At 45.3% G+C, this 21,565-nt stretch overlaps 1 protein-coding gene across 2 annotated transcripts in view; it reads right to left on the reverse strand.

Moving 5' to 3' along the window:
* Positions 1 to 12,302, reverse strand: part of Spf45 (splicing factor 45) — a 37,387-nt gene extending 25,085 nt beyond the window's left edge. The window contains exons 1-3 of one of the 2 annotated variants that reach the window (XM_050174729.2): positions 11,874 to 12,302; positions 10,468 to 10,541; positions 6,162 to 6,275 (exon numbers count right to left, since the gene is read on the reverse strand). In XM_050174729.2, the coding sequence (XP_050030686.1) occupies positions 6,162 to 6,275; positions 10,468 to 10,541; positions 11,874 to 11,943 (258 nt within the window). In that variant the 5' untranslated portion in view covers positions 11,944 to 12,302. The remainder of the gene's footprint in view (positions 1 to 6,161; positions 6,276 to 10,467; positions 10,542 to 11,873) is intronic. The other variant, XM_050174728.3, reaches the window with a different exon arrangement.
* Between the last annotated feature and the right edge of the window lie 9,263 nt (positions 12,303 to 21,565).

Here is a 21,565-nt window from a genome sequence, read left to right on the forward strand (position 1 = left end):
CGACGTCGGCGGTCAGGCATGGCCAGTAATACCTTTCCTGTATCCTGAATAGCGTCCGGGAGAATCCGAGCTGCCCAGCGGTTGGATCGTCGTGTAGGGCATGCAGTACATTTGGACGCAGTGCTGACAGAACAAGAAGAAGGTAGTTGGCACGGACTGGTAAGAAGTTCTTCATGAGTAGGTTGTTTTGAAGCGTGAATGAAGACAATCCGTGCTTAAATGATTTAGGAACAACGTCAGTATTCCTTTCTAAATACTCGACGAGGCCTTTTAGCTCCAGGTCTGCTTGTTGCTGTTCAACGAAGTCTTCGTGCTTATTATTCCAAGGAAGGCATCATCACCCTTGTCGTCTTGCAGTGGTGGGTCAATGGGGGCATGTTATAGGCAATCGGCATCAGAGTGTTTTCATCCGGAGTTGTAGATTACAGTGATGTCATTTCCTTGCAGACTGAGGCTCCACCACGCCAGCCGTCCTGAAGGGTCCTTTAAGTTAGCTAGCCAACACAACGCGTGATCATCGCTGACAACATTGAATGGCCTGCCATACAAATAAGGGCGTAATTTTGCTGTAGGCCAAATGATGGCGAGGCATTCCTTTTCAGTCGTAGAATAATTGCCTTCTGCTTTTGACAACGACTGGCTAGCGTAAGCTATCACCCGTTCAAGTCCGTCTTTCCTCAGGACTAGGACAGCATTGAGGCCTAGGCTACTGGCGTCAGTGTGGATTTCGGTATTGGCATCCTCGTCGAAGTGCGCAAGCACTGGCGGCGACTGCATGTGTCTTTTGAATTCTTGAAATGTGTCGGCTTGCGGCGTTTCCCACTTTTAAATTGACATCACATTCGGTTACATGTGTCAGCAGCTCAGCGAAGTCCTTGACAAAGTGCCTGTAGTAGGTACACATGCCAAAGAATTTACACACTGCCTTCTTGTCTATGGGCTGTGGGAACTTTGCGATAGCAGCTGTCTTCTGCAAGTCAGGGCGGACTCCAGATTTGCTGATGACATGGCCTAGGAACAGAAGCTCATTGTAAGCAAAGCGGCACTTTTCCGGCTTCGAAGTGAGCCCTGATGTGTTGATGGCCTCTAGTACTACAGCAAGCCGCCTACGGTGATCCTCGAAATTTTCAGCACAGTCCAAGTGGCATAACCTTGAACTCATAGAGGCCGTCTGGCGTGATGAAGACGGTCTTTTCACAATCTCTTTCGTCGACTTCTATTTGCCAGTAGGCAGACTTGAGGTCCATCGACGAGAAGTATTTAGCGTTGCAGAGCTGATCCAATGCGTCGTCTATCCATAGGAGGGGGTATACGTCCTTCTTCGTGAACTTGTTCACTCGATGATAATCAACGAAGAGATGTAGGGTTTCGTCCTTTTTCTTCACCGAGACTACAGGAGATGCCCACAGGCTTTTCGACGGCTGGATGATGTCATTGTGCAGAATTTCGTCGACCTGTTGCCTAATAGCTTCACGTTGTCGAGCGCACTCTTCGGTTATTATGTGATGCTTTGCGATTGGTGTTCGTCGAATTCTCAATGACGTCGAAAAGCAGTCTTTGTATCGTCGGAGAAGAGTTCTGAGCTGTTGCTGCTTACTCAAGGGGAAACTTGGATTATGTCAAAGTCTGGTTCGGGAACTATGATCGTCGAGGTAGATGCGGCAGAATCCGAAAGGACAAACGCATTGCTGGTTTCCACAATTTTTTTTATGTACGCGATTTTCGCGCCCTTGTTGATGTGCTTGAACTCCTGGCTGAAATTGGTTAGGCCTCAGTTCCGCTTTCCCTCTGTGGAGTCGAGCGATCCCTCTTGCAATGCAAATTTCACGGTTGAGCAGTAGACATTGGTCGCCCTCGACAGCGCCTTCTACGTCAGCGGGTGTTTTGGTGCCGACGGAAATAACTATGCTGGAGTGAGGCAGGATGCACACTTGATCTTCAAGCACACTCAAGGTGTGGTGACTATGAGAGCTCTCCAGCGATATCGCTTGATCTTCCGACAGCGTTATCGACTTCGACTTGAGGTCGATGATTGCGCCGTGCTGGTTCAGGAAGTCCATACCGAGAATGACAGCTCCTGAACACTGTTGGAGGATAATGAAGGTGGCAGGGTAAGTCCGGTCACGATTCTTGCCGTGCTTATTCCAGTCGGTGTTATGAGGTGTCCTCCCGCGGTCCAAATGAGGGCCTTCCCCTGCAGTCTTAATTTCCTTCAACTGGGCGGCGATAGGTCCACCCCTGATGGTGTAATCGGCTCTTCTGTCTACTAAGGCGGCGGCCGTCGAGAAGCACGTCCAGGTCGGTGGTTCTTTGTCGTGCATTGCAGTTTGGTAGTTGTATGCGTCGGTAGTAGATGTATGCGGTAAGAGACAATGCCGGCAATATCATTACTAATATGGATGAGATAGTTCAAGTGGCTGAGGAGTTCTGTAGAGATTTATACAGTACCAGTGGCACCCACGATGACAATGCAAGGGAGAATAGTCTAGAGGAATTTGAAATCCCACAAGTAATGCCGGAAGAAGTAAAGAAAACCTTGGGAGCTATGCAAAGGGGAAAGGCAACTGGGGAACATCAGGTAACAGCAGATTTGTTGAAGCATGGTGGGCAGATTGTTCTAGAAAAGCTGGCCACCCTGTATATGCAATGCCTCATGACTTCGAGTGTATCGGAATCTTCGAAGAACGCTAACATAATCCTAATCCATAAGAAAGGGGACGCCAAAGACTTGAAAAATTATAGACCGATTAGCTTACTGTCCGTTGCCTACAATGTATTTACTAAGGTAATCTCAAATAGAATCAGGAACACCTTAGACTTCTGTCAACCAAGGGACCAGGCAGGATTTCGTAAAGGCTACTCAACAATAGACTATATTCACACTATCACTCAGGTGATAGAGAAATGTGCGGAATATAACCAACCCTTATATATAGCTTTCATTGATTACGAGAAAGTGTTTGATTCAGTCGAAACCTTTCCAGTCATGGAGGCATTACGGAATCAGGGTGTAGACGATCCGTATGTAAAAATACTGAAAGACATCTATAGCGGCTCCACAACCACCGTAGTCCTCCATAAAGAAAGCAACAAAATCCCAATAAAGAAAGGCGTCAGGCAGGGAGATACAATCTCTCCAATGCTATTCACAGCGTGTTTACAGGAGGTATTCAGAGACCTGGATTGGGAAAAACTGGGGACAAGAGTTAATGGAGAATACCTTAGTAACTTGCGATTCGCTGATGATATTGCCTTGCATAGTAACGAAGGAGACGAACTGCAATGCATGCTCACTGATCTGGAGAGACAAAGCAGAAGGGTGGGTCTAAAAATTAATCTGCAGAAAACTAAAGTAATGTTTAACAGTCTCGGAAGAGAACAGCAGTTTACGATAGGTAGCGAGGCACTGGAAGTGGTAAAGGAATACATCTACTTAGGACAGGTAGTGACCGCAGATCCGGATCATGAGACTGAAATAATCAGAAGAATATGAATGGGCTGGGGTGCGTTTGGCAGGCATTCTCAGATCATGAACAGCAGGTTGCCATTATCCCTCAAGAGAAAAGTGTATAACAGCTGTGTCTTACCAGTACTCAGGTACGGGGCAGAAACCTGGAGGCTTACGAAAAGGGTTCTACTTAAATTGAGGACGACGCAACTAGCTATGGAAAGAAGAATAATAGGTGTAACGTTAAGGGATAAGAAAAGAGCAGATTGAGTGAGGGAACAAATGTGAGTTAATGACATCTTAGTTGAAATCAAGAAATAGAAATGGGCATGGGCAGGACATGTAATGAGGAGGGAAGAGAAGATAACTGATGGTCATTAAGGGTTACGGACTGGATTACAAGGAAAGGGAAGCGTAGCAGGGGGCAACAGAAAGTTAGGTGGGCGGATGAGATTAAGAAGTTTGCAGGGACGACATGGCCACAATTAGTACATGACCGGGGTAGTTGGAGAAGTATGGGAGAGGCTTTGCCCTGCAGTCGGCGTAGCCAGGCTGATAATGATGATGAAAGCAGCTTGGTCTTGGCCTCGAACAACGACTGCGTCGTGTTGGCCTGTGGCTGGAGCGTCGCGTCATCAGGTTTTCTCTTGTCGGCATATTCTTTGCTTCTAGGCTTTGTTGAGATGGTGGCGTCTCGTTGATATGGTGTCAGGATAGTCTTTTCGGTGTCTTCGGTGAACAGCAACCACACCTCCATCGGTTGCTGCTTTTAGTTTTCCGGATATGCGCTGACGGACCGGCCCCAGGCTGGGCCAGTGTATGGATGGCGCTGCGGAGACAGGTAGCGGCCTGGTGACGGCGAACAGGACGGTTGTCTAGGGCTCCACTGAGTAGCGGCTAGGTAGTCGGCAATGTCACGAGGACTTTCACCTTCCCGAGGGCGCGGTACGTTGACGGCGAACCCTCGTAGTCCCATTTCGCGGTATGGCCATCGGCGATACACACGACCAGCTTCCCCGCAATGGTAGCAGAGTGGGCAAGGGTTGGGGGCGCGGCAGATGTCCGTCTTCCTCGCATAACTGTGCTGGGCTATGGGTGGGCGTGCTGGCGGCGGCGGACGACGGAACTGCGGCGTTAAAGGGTCCTGGCGCGGTCGTGGAGAGGGACCTTGACGGTGGGCGACGGCAGCGTAGGTCATCGCTTCTGGCTGGGGCTGCGGTGATTGTGGTTGCACCTCAGGAATTCCAAGCAATCGCTGAACCTCTTCTTTGACCATTTCAGCGATTGAGGCCACTTGAGGCTACGACCTTGGGTACAACTTCTGCAGCTCTTCCCATACGACCGCTCTGATAGTCTTGTGCAGATCATCGGTGGCCAGTGATTGAACTCTGGCACAGTTTGTAGAGCTTGTGCGGCGGTTGAATTGCTGGTTCCGCATTTCGGGTGTCTTCTCGATGCTGGTGGCCTCGCGAAGAAAGTTGTCGACGGCCTTCGGTGGGCTTCGTATCATTCCAGCGAAAAGTTCCTCCATCACACCACGCATGAGTAGGCGGACTTTCTTCTCCTCAGACATTTCCGGGTCGGCGTGGCAGAATAGACGGCTCATCTCCTCCGTGGAGATCGCGATGGTCTCATTGGGCAGCTGCACTCAGGTTTCGAGTAGAGCTTGGGCTCGTTCTTGGTATACGACGCTTGTAAATGTCTGCAGGAAGCAGCTTTGGAACAGTTCCCACGTCGTTAAGGTGGCTTCTCGGTCCTTGAACCATGCCTGGCGGCATCTTCCAATGTGGAAAAGACCTGTCGCAGATTGTCATCGCTGTCCCAACTGTTAAATGTAGCAACCCTCTCATACGTCTCAAGCCAGCTTTCTGGATCCTCGAATGTTGAACCACGGAACGTCGGAGGCTCCCTGGGCTGCTGCAGGACGCTGGGGCTGCCATTGAGGTTGACTTGACAACGATTTTCCTAGTTGTCTCAGGCAAAAGTCCGTGCTCCGGGGGCAGTGCTTGCAGCCTGCGGCCACTTCACTGGTTCTTGGCGACGTTGGTGTTGTCTTCCGCATTCGGCTTGGGTCACAGCTTTGTGGGGTCGTCCGGTATATGAATGCAAAGCACCTCCACCAGATGTCAAGTGGTAGGGACGGTGAAGAAAGCAGCGAAGCTGTGTGTAACAAAACTAGCATTTTATTGGGCGAACCTGTGCCCTCAGAAATAGGCTACCCTCAAGGAACAACGACAGTGGAGAACACAGTCGGTGACCGTCGAAAATCTGATCAGCCGGTAAAGCACGTCAGCTTTTATATATGAGCCATTGAAAGTTTCAGAGTAATCGCTGGTGCCCGCGTGTCTTCCAGAAAGTTCTATACCATTCGTGTCATGCATACATGCAAATCAGATTACACAAGGTTCGGCGACAATAGACAGTGGATAAAAGCATCGATAACACTCCAGAAACTTTCGATACATGCAGGAGCGTCCTGCGCTGATCGATAACATCTGTTAGACGGTGAAAAGTGCTCACGCATAAAAGATAAGCAAGTTCACGTGTCAATATAATGTTGAGTGCACATAATTTGCATGCAGTGCAACATCTGTGCATGCACACATATGCACATACACATGGGCACTGTAGGAATGACAGCACGCTAACACGCTAACACTCTTCCTCACAAGGAATAGTCAATAATAAAGAAATGGATAAAATATGCACATACTCTGGCTTGGGCAAAGATTGCTGGAGGAGGTGGCATTTCATCTGGGTCATCTCTTCTGGACTTGAGGTCCATTACAGGAGCCATGATTGCACTTCCCTTGCGAATAATGTCCCGCTGCAATGGATAAACACAGGTTAGGATTCATTAGCACTCTACAAACACAGTTAAACAATTCACAACGGAATGACTGAACGAAATGTCAGAGGAGCTTCAATAGAAAATGCGCACTAGAGATCACCACAAGAGGTCCTTCACTGTACCACCATTTAAGATACTGATGGAACATGAAAGCAAAGAAAAAGTTCTTGCAACTCAGAGGCAATGTCTGCACTTGCCTATGCAATCAAGAGAGTGCACATGAATTTTAAGATGGGCAGTAGCATATGGGAAAGCTTATACCCCCCCCCCTCGTATCTCACTACCTCTTAGCATCAACAGTGCCTTGGAATCCGAATACACAAATTTTGCCAAGATATTTCTCTGAAATGCAGCTACAGAAGCTCAGACGCTTAAATTCACTATCGCAGAAGCATCAAAAAGTTCTTAGGTCACTACACCACTATCATGGCTTGTCTACAAGCAAAGAGCAGCAAATATGCCAGTCAGAACATGGTAACTATTACAGATATAATTTCAATGTAAAAGGACTGAAAACAAGCAGGGGCTTTTTTTAAAACTATTCACATAATAAAATGTAAGAATCACAAGTTATAAATATATAATGCAATTCTCGTGAACTGTACTTGTCAGGTTGCAGCATCACTGCCATCTGCACATATTGACTCTTCGACAAAGTCATCCCACAAGAATAGAACAAGGTAAAAAGCAAACCTATTTATGTGATGCGAATGGAAACAATAGACATATTGTTTATCGTTCTCTAATGCACCTAGCTGCATTCATAATATGTACAACAATAAATTTCGTAGCATTATTAATAAACCTTTCACCAACTTTGAAAGCTGAAATTTGTATTTAACAAGTTGGCCAAGTTGCAATTCAGCTTAGAAGAAAGGATGTTCATTATTTCAGCACCTGTGTCGACCTCCAGTGGAAATGATCAAGATTCAGTAGCATGAATTATTTAAGGAGGGGACAAGAGTCTTGAGGCGAAAAAATTGCGAAAAAAAAATGTCCTCGGCAAAAGCGACTGTCCTCGGCAGCTTTTCAAGCAGCTGCAAAGCGGAGGCAGCGAGGAAATACCCATCTAGATTATTCCCCTGGAGCCTTCTGAGCCATTGGCTATGACAATTTCAGGCATCCAGGAGAATAAAATGCTTTTTTCACATGGTGGCTAGTTTTTTCCACTTTTCTCCACACACTCTTTTTTGGTAATCAGCAATTTTCCGGGAGGCATAGTTATTTGCCTAATCACTCAATTTGAATAATTTTTGCTTTATCTGATAGCTAGGCTCCCAGGGAGTGCAATAAGCCTATAATACCACATTTCTGCACCTTGAAACATATTGAAATTTTGAGGAAGGTAATAAAATATATATATCGTATCATCATCATCATCATCATAATCATCATCAGCCTGGTTACGCCGACTGCAGGGCAAAGCCTCTCCCATACTTCTCCAACTACCCCGGTCATGTACTAATTGTGGTCATGCCGTCCCTGCAAACTTCTTAATCTCATCCGCCCACCTAACTTTCTGTTGCCCCCTGCTACGCTTCCCTTTCCTTGGAATCCAGTCCGTAACCCTTAATGACCATCGGTTATCTTCCCTCCTCATTACATGTCCTGCCCATGCCCATTTCTTTTTCTTGATTTCAACTAAGATGTCATTAACTCACATTTGTTCCCTCACTCAATCTGCTCTTTTCTTATCCCTTAACGTTACACCTATCATTCTTCTTTCCATAGCTAGTTGCGTCGTCCTCAATTTAAGTAGAACCCTTTTCGTAAGCCTCCAGGTTTCTGCCCCGTACGTGAGTACTGGTAAGACACAGCTGTTATACACTTTTCTCTTGAGGGATAATGGCAACCTGCTGTTCATGACCTGAGAATGCCTGCCAAATTCACCCCAGCCCATTCTTATTCTTCTGATTATTTCAGTCTCATGATCCGGATCCACGGTCACTACCTGTCCTAAGTAGATGTATACTTTTACCACTTCCAGTGACTCGCTACCTATCGTAAACTGCTGTTCTCTTCCAAGACTGTTAAACATATATCGCATGTCAAGTTACAATTTTGAACTTTTGTAACTTTGGATAGAACAGAGGTAGAAACACGAGACAATGCTTATTGCACTCCTTGAGCATTCAGGAATATTTTCACATAACTTTTACATTTATTACTGCAAAGTATTTTCTGCCAGTCATCTTAAAACAAGGGAACAGGAAAAATTGTATAAAGTATTTTTCTCATTATATAGAGAAAAACTAATTACATGTTTGCATCAAGCACATTAAATTACAAATTACCTACAAATTTCATTCCTCTAGCAGCAATATCAATAATGGTATTGCTCGAGGCCAAAGTCCCTCCTTAAGAGTGTGAATATGAGTAGAATATTCTTGCTTTTCATAAATCTGTATCATAAGAAGCCAACAAAGACACCAAGGTTTTTATTGTTTGTTGGCTTCTTATGATATGATTAATGAAAATCGGGGCCCTTGGTTCCCTTTCTTCTTGTTCATAAATCTGTAGTAATTCAAGAATTTACTATTTGGCATCTCTGAATTTCATGTGGCAAAATATGTGGGCACACTATACACTGAAGCTTGCTTTAGTAGCTGGTTCAGTCTTAGAAGAGTTGAAGAGATGAAGAGGAAAGGCAGGGAAATTAACCGCATATCAGTCTCCGGTAGAAGAGTTGAAAAGTTGAATTATACCAGTTAGAATTACTAAGCTGTTTATACAAGCTTGGCTTAGAAATAGCAGCTTTTCTTTTTCTCCAAGAGGAATCTTTTCTGCACAGAGGAGTACTTTTTGAAACATTTATCCATGAAGCATGAAAAACCATGGTCCATGATGCTTAATTTGTTGCTTCTTACACAACGCCTTGTCGGGATTAAGCAAGATTTTCACTCAGCTCTACCTGCAAGTATGGTTCACTAGAATGCTAATTTAATGGAATATTAAAGTTATGAGGGACATCAAATTAGAGGGCTATGAATAAATTTTGACCACCTGGGTTTCTTTAGCATGCACCCAAGCGTGGAACAAGCATTTTTGCGTTCTACCTTAATCGGATTCTGGCTGCTGTGGCCAAGAATCAAACGCACAGTCTCGTGCTATGCGGCGCAATGCCATAGCCAATGAGGTAGGTATTGAAGGATGCAGTCAAACCTCCATATATCGAACATGGATATAACGAATTATGTGGTATAATAAAAAGATATGGAATGCTTCTCGCTGACATCAATTTCTGGTAGGGTTGCCAACTCTTGAGTGAATGCAGTGGTGACCAGAGAGGGGGGGGTTGAGTATGTGGTGTGGAGGCAGGGTTGTAGGGTGGCTGGCGACGACCGATCCTGTCAGTGCCAGGAGTCACCTGTCTGTATGTGCAATGAATTTTAACAAATATTTCTGGTGCTAGCTAGGGTGTTGCAATTTACAACAAGAAAGTTGCAATGTAGTTGCCCGACTAACACGGCCACCAATACGGATACGTAAATAAGATCACAACAATGAAACCCTCTTTATGTTTATGACAATACAACAGAAAAAAAAAAGGAAGAATGTACAATCAAGCTGTCAGGCATTATAAAGAGGAAATCAAGTCTATTTATTGTTATCCAGTAGAAAGAAAGGCCAAAGTCAGGACATTTGGCAATACTGACTGGATCAAGTGGAACATGGGACATTAACTCGAAAGTCGGGACTGTCCCACTAAATTTAGGACATGGCAACCCTAGTTTGTCGAGAGCTTGTGCTTATAATAACCATCAGATATGACAAACTTATTTTCGCCTCAGATCTAGCTTGGTTATAATGAAGTTCAACTGTATAAACAAGTTTATTTACTTCCTTGGCCCCTTTATTATTTTGTTCTATTACAAATTTAAAATATTCACATATGAAGTAAGCCTTTTCCTCATACTAACATATCCCTTTTGTTAAACCATTTTTCTAGCATTTCCAAAACCCTAAGAAAACAGCACAGAGAATGACACCGTAACTTCTCTCATATGCTGGCGTTAATGACAAAAGTTCTCACAAAGTGCAGTTTTGCTTGTGTCATGGCTTACAGCACTTACATCTAAGAAGACAAAGCGATGGCAACAAGGCATGCAATAAGACGAAATATACGCAAGAGATTTGCTGATATACCCCAGTTCTGGCGAGCACTTACCCTGGGCTGTGTCATGGCAGCCTTTTTCAGCTGCAGCTGTGACTGCAAGAGCTTTATTCCCGATGACCATCCCGCTGGAAAAGAGAATACAGCGAAGTCAAGTTATGAGTCTGATTTCAAGGAAGGATTGGGGAGAATCATGAGCTTAATTTAATGCAGCTGCTACTAAACAAAAATACATTAGTCAGAATCCCCCATCTTGGGTTTCACTCACTTCAACCTTCTTTGACAGTTGGTCTGATTTTTGTCATCACAATCATGAGAAGGAATTCAATGTGTAAAATGCTAGTAGTCCTGACTTATACAGTCTAATATAACTTTGACATTACGTTGCAATGAGCCCAGATGATAAACTAACAGCTTTAGTAGGTTGGCTATTGGTGAAGTGTGACTGCAATTAACTGTCAGGTTTGGTAGCATCACTAACATCAGGGTTTATAGAGAACATTTGACTCAACATACAAAGTCAATTAAAAGATTTCAAGGATGACAAATGTCAAATTTCAAGGAGCGGGAAACAAACTTTGTTTGTGCACATACATTGGGAAAAAGTGAAATCTAAAAAAGTCTTCTAAGCTGCAATTTCTTGCAGCTAAGCAGCTGCTGAGTATGACACATGGTTCGAGCTCTTTCAGTGGCTTTTCAAAGTTGACTTTCCCATTGTAATGACGTCAATCAGCTTTTAGCATGACGGTTAGTAGTGCACGGCTTCAGCCAAAAATACTTGTCACATTAAAGCCAAATGTCACAAGCTTACTTTTTGCCAGGCATTTCTAGGGCCTAGGGCTCGAAAATGTAGCCATGATGGCTGCAGCGTGAACCAACTAGCAAAACAACAAAAACAGTGGTACGGCTCGGTCGCCTCGCCTGATCTAGCTCTGTCTACCTCCACGACGGAAATGGCAATTTAAACACATCTGTGGTTAGTGGCTGCAGGTACGCCACATTGCATCGCTTAGCGACATTCTGGAAAGAAAATATTTAGGATCGTTTCCTGATAGACAGTGTCCATGGCAGAGCCCCATTCGGAGTTTGTTACTTTGTATGTTCAAAAGTCGCCCCCAACCCCAGTTTTACAGGAATTCAAGGAGTTTCAAAGGCCCTTACATCTCCTTTTACAAACTCGGGGATGTTCAAGGACTTCAAGGTGTACGAACCCTGCAACACCGCATATTCGCATCTACGTCGAAAGTAAAACCGAACATTGACACGAACTCTACTATGCTGTTGTGTGAAAGCATCGTTTTCTGTAAATTGCGCAGCGTTTTCTACGGAGGTTATTGTACCTGCACAGAAGATTGGCTCTGTTAAGACACACAAGCTATACTGAACTCTGGAAAAGGGCGAAGTGCGCACCTAGCGGTGTGTAGTCCTGTTCCTTTCAAGAAAGAGGAAAATCAACTCACCGAGATCAGCTTTCTGATCCCTCGGACCTTTGTCCTTCGAGTCCAAGCCCAGACCGTCGTAAAGAGACATGGTAGACTGAGCGCTTCAGCGCGGGAGCACCGATCAGCAGGAGGCTCACAGAAAGAGTGCCAGCCGGTGCGGACACTCCGGCACGTTTTTAAACCGCCACGAGAAAGGTACGTGACAAAAACACCATTTAGCCACTACGTTGCAGTCGCCAACGCGCGTAACGAGCGATCAGGTGTGTCCCACGTCGCCGTGGCAAACTTTGGTAGCAGCTCGCTCCTGGCTATACGATGCAGTCACGGCTAAGTGGTGCCTGAATGTCTTCACTGTCTTTACTTAGCCAACGAACTTAACCGTACTTCCAAAACGCCGGTCCTCGGCGTATTGATAAATTACGAAGTTTCGACGGTGGACGTGACAATAATACATACCGTTATTTTCACTCCGCTTTAGTGTTCACGGTACGACGTCAAAATAAACGGCTAGTTGTTTCGCCGTTTCGCCACTACTATGCCACAGATGCCACTGCGCACAGATAGCGCTTCGCGCTGGTTTTGAATGTTTTGAATATATATGGTATGACAATAGTCTGGGCAGTACGCTGATGTTTGAGGCGCGGGCGGGAGCGCTGCGCACGCTTGTGTATCGCCGCAGCTTCGACAGCTCTCCGGCACTCAATCCGCCCGATGCAGAGCGTGCGAATTTGGGTATGGAAAATACGGAGCACCTTGTGCTGCAGTGCCCGAAGTTGCCCCCTAGCCTAAGAGAGGGGTCATCCTCCCACAGGCTCTCGGATTTGTGCCCGTTGAAGCAGGGCGCGGCGTTGCGGTTACTTATGTCACCAAGGCTCAGCTTCAGATGTGGTGGCCAGCCAGTGACAGTTGCCCTCTTTCTTCTCTGCTCTTTCCCTATAGATCCCTATTTCTCTCTATCTTCAAACTTTTCGGCCAGGACACAGCGAGTGTGACCACCTGTTCCAAAGGGGAGGGCCACTGCGATCATCATCATGTTGCATTAACATGAATAGTAGTGTGACTGAATATCGATACTTGGGTGTAGTCATCACTTCTGACTTAAACTGGACTACGCATGTTCAAAGCATAGCTAGCAAAGCAATGAAGAAGTTACTTTATCTTAAAAGGGCCCTTCGTCATTCTACATCTGATACAAAACTTCTAGCTTACGTCACCTTTATCCGTCCGGTCTTAGAATACGCTAACATAGCTTGGTTCCCCCACGCTAAAAACAACATTAAAACACTCGAAATGGTTCAAAGGAAAGCCGTGCGCTTTATCTTCAACCGCTATGGACGCATGCATTCAGACACAGATCTTTTACGCACGGCTGGGCTTCACACGTTGTCCAGCCGTGCTAAATTAAACCGTCTAAAGTTTTCGTATTTACTGCTTAATAATGCATTAAAGATGTCTCCCACAGACTTTGTTCGTATAAACACTAGAAGACCAGCACGTCACAAGCATGCACTCATCCTTGAAGAATATTTCTATCACAGTAATACCTTCCGATATTCTTTTTTTCCACAAGTTATCCGAGATTAAAATCGCTTGCATCAGTCACAGCCCAGCGCACCATAGACAAATTTATTGCCCTCGCGGAGAGCTCTGTGCCTACGTTCCTCTCAGCATAACCTTTTTCGTAACCTTATATTCCAGTGTTCCTCTCAGTGTATTTACTGTATTCAAGTGCCATCATCAGTTTTATTTATTATTGTCATGTGTATTGCATGTCTTGCAATTATTTTTGACTCTTAATATATATATTAGCACTGAACCTGTATTTCTATGTTTTGCCCTCTCCTGTAAAAATCCCAAGCAGGGACTGACAGTATTCCGAAATAAATAAATAAATAAATAAATAAATAAATCATCAACCCGGAATCCCCATACTCTTTACAACAATACACAGCATAACGCAAAATTGTCTTCTGTAGCAGTCCCAATTTTTCTGAACCTTGCTTCTTCAGAGCGCAGTGGAATGAGAGTGGAACAAGGCTCGTACAGTTCCACTGTTTGTTGTTAACTTGCTCTGTTTCCACAAAGATGATAACAGCGAATCGTGCATCGCTACGATTCTATTCCAACGCCATTCCTTCTCGCGCTCCGTCAGCGATTCGCCCACATTTCTTACCGAGGTCGGCCGGCCTCTAACGGTGAATGATAAAGAGGGACTGAAAAGAGTCAAGCGTCTGACTTGTTTTCCTAGAAGTGACGACCAGTCCCCAGCATTCACTCAACACGTATACACACAAACACATATATTCAAACAGCGTTAAAGCTGTCCCCGCGACGTCGCTGACGACGTACTAACTTTTATTATTATTATTATTATGATCTTTCTTTTTTTTCTGTGGAAGCGCACATCAAGGAGCCTGCGTAAACAGTACTGCAATGCAAACTCGACTGATCTGCCGTACTTAACTCGAGGTATTCAATGATCGAGGGAACCCATTAACGCTCGCAGTAGCGGATTAATTAGATAATGCGTGCGCTCAAGTTGCAAGCCGTAATCGAAAACGCGGGCTTTAACCCGTAAAAATACAGCTTCGCCTTGAAAGACAGTCGTAGCTAGGATCTGTATTAGGCAGCATTTTATTTATTTTTACAGTACTGCAGGCTCAAGGTGGGCCCTTACAGGAGGGGCATCAAAGTGTTCATACAACTAGCATTGGTGTAAAATAGAAACAGTATAGTCCATCACCAATCATGAACAACGCTAAAAAATACGTCGCGACACTACAATGAGCACCTGATTACTCGGGACAGCAAATGCTTCGAATTACTACAGCTGTTTCAAACGACAAAGCAGTATAGGACACAACAATTAGCGCCTGATTAACTGTGAAAAGAAATGTAAAAGAAAGGAAGAAAAAAAAGAAGGCTTTAGAACGGCAGAAAACGGAGCTAGTTGGTAAGGATTCATAATGTAAAAAAAAAAAAAGAGGGAATATTGGGAGGGGGGGGGGGGGATAAGGCGTGCAGGCACGGACACAAGAGAAGTGGACAATACGAACGCCTTACCCCTTTTTTGCATTATGAAAGCTTCTTTAAAAGTGAATGACGTCCCAGCGCAGTCGAGGATCCGGACAAAGCAATTGGTGGAGCCACAGAAGCGCTAACTTCAACGCTTTACTTGAAACGGGGCGTGATTATACGTATATACCTTTACCTTTTCCTCTTTTTTGTTTAATCTACCGTAGTGCTGTCACAGCTCAAATTTTTCTGCGGGGCTGTGAACTAGTCAAGCTGTTATGAAAAAAACTGCTTTTTGTCACAGTCCTTCTCTTTGTATCTTGACAGTATGAAAAATAGATTTGATCTGATATACGCAGCATATGACGTTCATGAGGAAGCAAATGTGCCTTGCGTGTTCTGTATCATGCTCAAAAACCATAATTACTTTTTGACAAGGCTAACGGTCACACGTTCACGCACCCGGTATGCAAACTTCCTGCCTTTCTTTCTTCAAGTATCAGCGCCGCGTGGCATCTGTGCCTCCTCATGAGCGTGGTGGGTTTTCTTAGGTGTTCCGGAAATGCGTTCAAAGAGGGAAGACGCGCGATAATTAGGCGACCAAGTTCGTCGGATTGCTTTTACCACTTAGGCGTACATATTAAAAATGACTCCAGGTAATCAATGGAAGAGTAATTATGAAATGAAGTTAATCCAATTAGTTGTTAACCAAAATTTAGAGTCAGACAATTGGTCCTAATGCAGGACGAAGCCCGTCATCCGAGAAATTCATAACGTATTCCAGACGTGCTAAAAGTTGAAGTTTCTGCACCATAATGAACTCCGGCCAATTCCACCCAGGAAATCGAAACTGAACTGCGGACGAGAAGGCGTTTGTGCGTAACCGTCGGGCGAGCACGAATTACGCATGTCCTTTTTAATGAGCGATCGAACTTAATTGCTTCATGCTCGCCCAATGGCCAGGCGTTTTTTTATGCAACAGTCAGAACCACAGCTGCGCAGGAAATACAGTGCTCGAATTACAGCGAGACCTGGTAGAACTTTGTTTTCTTCTAAATGCAAAAGCGGTTCAGAGGTTCCTACGATGTATATCATTTGCCTTTGGATCACACTTTGAGATGTATTTGAATACGGAGTGAAAGGGCACAAGCTATTACTCGATGAGACACAATCGGGGATTGCTTTTCAATTCATAACAAAAGCAAAAAAGAATAAATTCATCTCACATTGAAAAAGAGAGACATATGTCCCAGTCTGCGGGAACATTTAGCGCACTGCACGCCTAGACATCAAATATCGTTTTGAATTCCTTTCGTCGAGCCCCAATTTTTCCCAATATCTTACTTTATAAAGACTCGAGTAAAATGACGACGACGTTAGTGTCTGCGTTGAGATTTGAAATGTAATTTATGAGTAGTAGAAAGAGAAGAGAGCCAAGAAACAGATCCTTGAGGAACTCCGACAGTGGCCTCATAGCTAGTAGGAACTCTGACTTTACAGCTAACGCTAGAATCGCTGCACATTCATACGACGCAGCATGCGATAAACAGGACACGTGGGAATCTGTCCGAAATCTACGCACGCGCACTTCGCCATCTCTTCCATACTTAAACTTTAGAGCCACCATGTTTGCTTTCATTGTGATGAAGGGACTTGTATGGGCCCCGAAGCGCCAAGTTTTCATTTAATAGACTTTGCCTCTTGGCGAATGCTCTTTTTATTCCACTAATAGAACTTTGTCCATTAATGCGAGTAAGCACGATCTATTGCTTAGGTAATTTGATACCAGAACAGTGATGGAAGAAGGTATGTCCATTTACGTGAGCTTCGTAATGAGCAGCTCATGGCAAACTACATCAAATATTTTAGAGCGCAGCTCCTATAGGCGCCCGTTCCTGCGTCGGCGTTATCCCTCGTAACCGAGCGAACGAGCACAGCGAAGAATGAAAGCGAACGGGGAGCGCAGCGGGATATGAAAGACGGCGATAGCGAAGAGAGCGCGAGAAGGAAAGCGCAGGAGGAGGGTATGGCGAAGGCGTGAGAAGAAAAGCACAATGGCGCGCAAGACGGGCTTTGCGGCGACGACCACTACAATATGGCGTCAGAGTCGCGCGCCGTCGTCTGTTCACCGATCGCATGCGGCGAGCGCGTCCAACGATACCATATATGGAAACAAAGCGCTGCATGAGCGGAGCTCTGTATGCGGCGGCTGCTGTGAACCACGCGTCACCCGCGCGCTGCCTCTCGCAATCTCCCGATTAGAGATGCAGTCGCGCCACACTGCTCCGTTTTCAAGGTGCCGTACGAGACAGATTGTCCGCGCCGGCGAAGATATCGCGAAATGAAAACACATACAGATGCGCTCAAATATCGCATCAGGGAGTATCGTAATTGTCGGTGCATTTTTACTTAAGTCAAAGTAAAGAGCGTCAAACTGGCCCTTGCTGTCTACCACACTGGAAGCATGGGTCATAAATGTGACCATGTTCACTGTTGTGAAGCGCCTTGATGCAGAGCCATGCTTTTCGTCTATTAAAATGTTCTTAGCACCAACAGAAAGCAGGCAATACAATACAGATTGTATACACAATCAATCAATAAATAAATAAATAAATAAATAAATGAATCAATCAATCAAATGTGTTTATTAAAGTGCCCAGGAACAACCTCGAGGGTCTTGGTGCTAAATAATAATAATAATAATAATAATAATAATAATAATAATAATAATAATAATAATAATAATATGTGTTTATTAGAGTATCCAGGAACAACATCGAGGGTCTTCGTGCTGACGCACTCGGCAGAACAATGCACAAGAAAAACAGTGCACGCCCACACACACATACACACGCGCGCACACATAAAAAAATAATAATTTCACTAATACAGATTTTAACAGAGCATAAATTGTGCACACGAAGAGAATACAAAGCAATAGTGGAGAAACTGAAAAAGAAGGATTACAGAATGACGGAACACACAACCGATATTAGAGTTTTCGTTCAGTTATTGAAATTCCTCTGCAACTTCTTTCAGGAAAATATTAAAATTAGGCATGAAGATATCCATGCACTCTGAATGGGCGTTATAGGTCGCCTGCACTCTAGGTAGAGGGTGACAATAATTTGAAGGCTGAAAGGCGCGCTGGTTCCTTGTGCCTTTCTGCGGAATGTAAAAGCGCCCACAATTGCGAGCGGCACATTTTTCCATAAATAAATTTATGAAGAAAAAGTACATCCGATTTGTTGTGTCTACAGGTGACGGTAGGTAACGTGAGTGTCTGTTTTAGCTCTATGGAGATGGAAGGCTTTTGACAGGATCGATGTTTAAATATAGGTGCGAACTTTTTGGCACACTTTCGAGAAGTTCACAATTTGACCTACAAGTGCCGCCCCAAACGACGGAGGCGTACTCAAGAACTGGAAGGCATGCGCTCTTATATAAAGTTACAAATGGCCCAGGTTGTTTGAAGTCTCTCGTCACCCGACATACTGTGCCGAGGCCTGGGTGCTGGTACACAGAAAAATTAAAAGTAAAAATGTAAAGCAACTACGACTAAGAGCTACGGGATAAGAAATATAGGAGAAAAAAATATTCAAAGGGCACTTAGTTATCCCTACGTGGATGAAGGGGAAATGATTGCGACCACTGCGCCAAGCTTAGACGTTATGCCCACGCAAGGTCGTGGATTCGACTCCCACCAAAGGTCGAGGGTTCGAGTGCCTTAATAACCCTGCTTGAATTCACTATGCCTTAATTTACTTTAATTAAGACCGAACGTTGTGGGTTCGACTCCTACCAAAGTTCGAGGGTTCGAGTGCCCTACTTAACTCTGCCTTAATCCGCCTTAATTAAGACCAAAGGTCGTGGATTCGACTCCCACCAAAGGTCGAGGGTTCGAGTGCCCTAATTAACTCGGCCTTAATTCACTGTGCCCTAATTTGCTTTAATTAAGACCAAAGGTCGTTGGTTCGACTCCCACCAAAGGTCGAGGGTACCAGTGCCTTAACTCTATTAACTGTGCCTCAGTTAACGTCGCCTTTATTAAGACCAAAGATCCTGGGTACGACTCCCATCAGAGGTCGAGGGTGCGAGTGCCCTAATTAACTCTGCCTTAATTCACTGGGCCTTAATCCGCCTTAATTAAGACCAATGGTCGTGGGTTCGACTTCCACCAACGGTCGAGGGTTAGAGTGCCTGAATTCACTATGCCTTAATTCACCTTAATTAAGACTCAAGGTTGTGGGTTCGACTCCTACCAAAGTTCGAGGGTTCGGGTGCCTTAATTAACTCCACCCTAATTCACCCTAATTAACTCCACCCTAATTTGCCTTTATTAAGACCAAAGGTCGTGGGTACGACTCCCACCAGAGGTCGAGGGTGTAAGTGCCCTAATTAACTCCATCATAATTTACTGTGCCATAATCCGCCTTAATTAAGACCAAAAGCCGTGGGTTCGACTCCCACCAAACGTTGAGGGTTTGAGTGCCTTAATTAACTCTATCTTTATTAACTGTGCCTTAGTTAACGTCGCCTTAATGAATACCAAAGGTCGTGGGTTCGACTGCCCCCAAAGGTCGAGGGTGCAAGTGTCTTAATTAACTCTATCTTTATTAACTGTTCCTCAGTTAACGTCGCCTTTATTAAGACCAAAGGTCGTGGGTACGACTCCCACCAGAGGTCGAGGGTGTAAGTGCCCTAATTAACTCCACCGTAATTTACTGTGCCATTATCCGCCTTAATTAAGACCAGAGGTCGTGGGTTCGACTCCCACCAAAGGTCGAGGGTGTGAGTGCCTAATTAACCCTATCTTTATTAACTGTGCCTTAGTTAAGTACGCCTTAATGAATACCAAAGGTCGTGGGTTCGATTACCCCCAAAGGTCGAGGGTTCGAGTTCCCTAATTAATTATGTCATAATTCTCTGTGCCTTAGTTTGCCTTAAGACGAAAGGTCGTGGGTCGTGGGTTCGAGTACCTTACTTTTCTCGATTTTAATTAACCATGCCTCAAATAACTTCGCCTTAATTCGCGCGACATGTCGAGGGTTCGAGTACCATAATTAGTCATATGTTATTTAATTGTGCCTTAACGAACTTCGTCATAATTAACACCAGAGGGGGTGGGCTCGACTCGCACCACAGATGGCGGGTTCGATGACTTTTTGGACAATTGGTCACGCCAACGCCGATAACTACGCCGGATTTTCTGCCTTATGAGCGATATAATGCTGTAGAATTAAAAATAAGAAAGGACTGGATAGATATCTGTATAACGAACAACAATACAGCAATAACACACAAATTGACGGAAGGAGAGACAAACTATGAGAAAGGAGAAGAGCACAGCTAGAAAGAAGGCTCGAGAGAATTAAGTGCGAAGCTCGAAACCGAAGGAAGACAACACGTTAAAGAAATCAAGATGGAGAAATTGAAGGTTGTAAATAGCTTGCATCCCTTGCAAAGGCGAGTGTCTGCTGGAAGAGGCAGGAACGTTGAAGGGTCCACGTTTTCTGGTGGTCTTCTGCGGAACTCGGATACAGTGAGACAGACGCTAGTTAGATCCGAACGTGTAATACTTCCACGAATGCTTTGGTATTGTTAAGAACGGCCAGCTGCAGTGCAAGTTTGCCAGCCATTTAGGCCAGCGGTGGCAACCTCATCTTGGAACGCCGCCGCCAACCTCTAGCCACGGCGTGACTAAGTCGACTGTGTCGGGAACAATGCGCGCATCCTCCACTCTCCGTCGCTTCAGCTAGGATGCGTTTGACGAAGCAGGCTTTGTGCTGAAACCGCCACCGTTACGCTCTAGCCTCGTCGCCGTTGTGACTGAAGGAGTTCGACGAAGCAGGCTTTGTGCGCAACACGACAACGCGGACCTGATCTGCTACGGGTGGGGGAGTTCGCGGGAACGTAGTCGTGGGCTCCTTCCCACGCGCCGACCAAGACGCAAGACAATGTGCTACCCGGCTCAGAGTTCTACGAAGCCCCTCTGACGTCGGCTCCGGACCATTACACCTGTGCGGCACTGAAACCTGTGCAACACGTGTATGTGAGCCCGCCTCCTCCAAATGGGCGGGTCATCTTCAATGACCTCGAACTATGACGTCGAGTGGAGTGCTTATAAGCAGCGATTGTCGGCTGCTAGTGTGTGCTCGTTGTCGTGCTCGAAATGTACTAGTGAGCTGTGTGCTCGTTGTCGTGCTCGAAATGTACTCGTGAACTGTGTGCTCGTAAGCTGTTTGTTGTATGCTCGTTTTGTGGGCACCATTTGGGAGTCACGCTAGACTGTCGATGTATCTCATGTTCAACTGTAAATAACATGTAAATAAATCCTGCTCTCCTAAGTCCCCACGAAGAGTCAAGCTCCTTCCTACAGCTACGACTGCCAAATCTTGCATCTGAATGGCAGCGGTGAGATCGGCCTACAGCTCGTAGATCGTCTGACAACTCTAACAAATGGTGGCAGCGGCGAGATCGTCCGACGAATCTTACAGCATAAAAAGAGGACGCGGGTACGACTGCGCCTGCAGCTATGTGACTGAAATGTAGAATGATTACTAGACTCGAAATGGCTGTGTAAGGACGCCGATTTTGGGGCCGGAAAGAGGGGCGCATCTGTTGCCATTGCAGGGTTGCTGGGCGTGCACGCTACCCTGCCCCAGTTCCGGCGTTCTGCGCGTGCCGATAATTAA

Source organism: Dermacentor andersoni, chromosome 9, assembly GCF_023375885.2.
Source record: "Dermacentor andersoni chromosome 9, qqDerAnde1_hic_scaffold, whole genome shotgun sequence".
Taxonomy (NCBI): Eukaryota; Metazoa; Arthropoda; class Arachnida; order Ixodida; family Ixodidae; genus Dermacentor; species Dermacentor andersoni.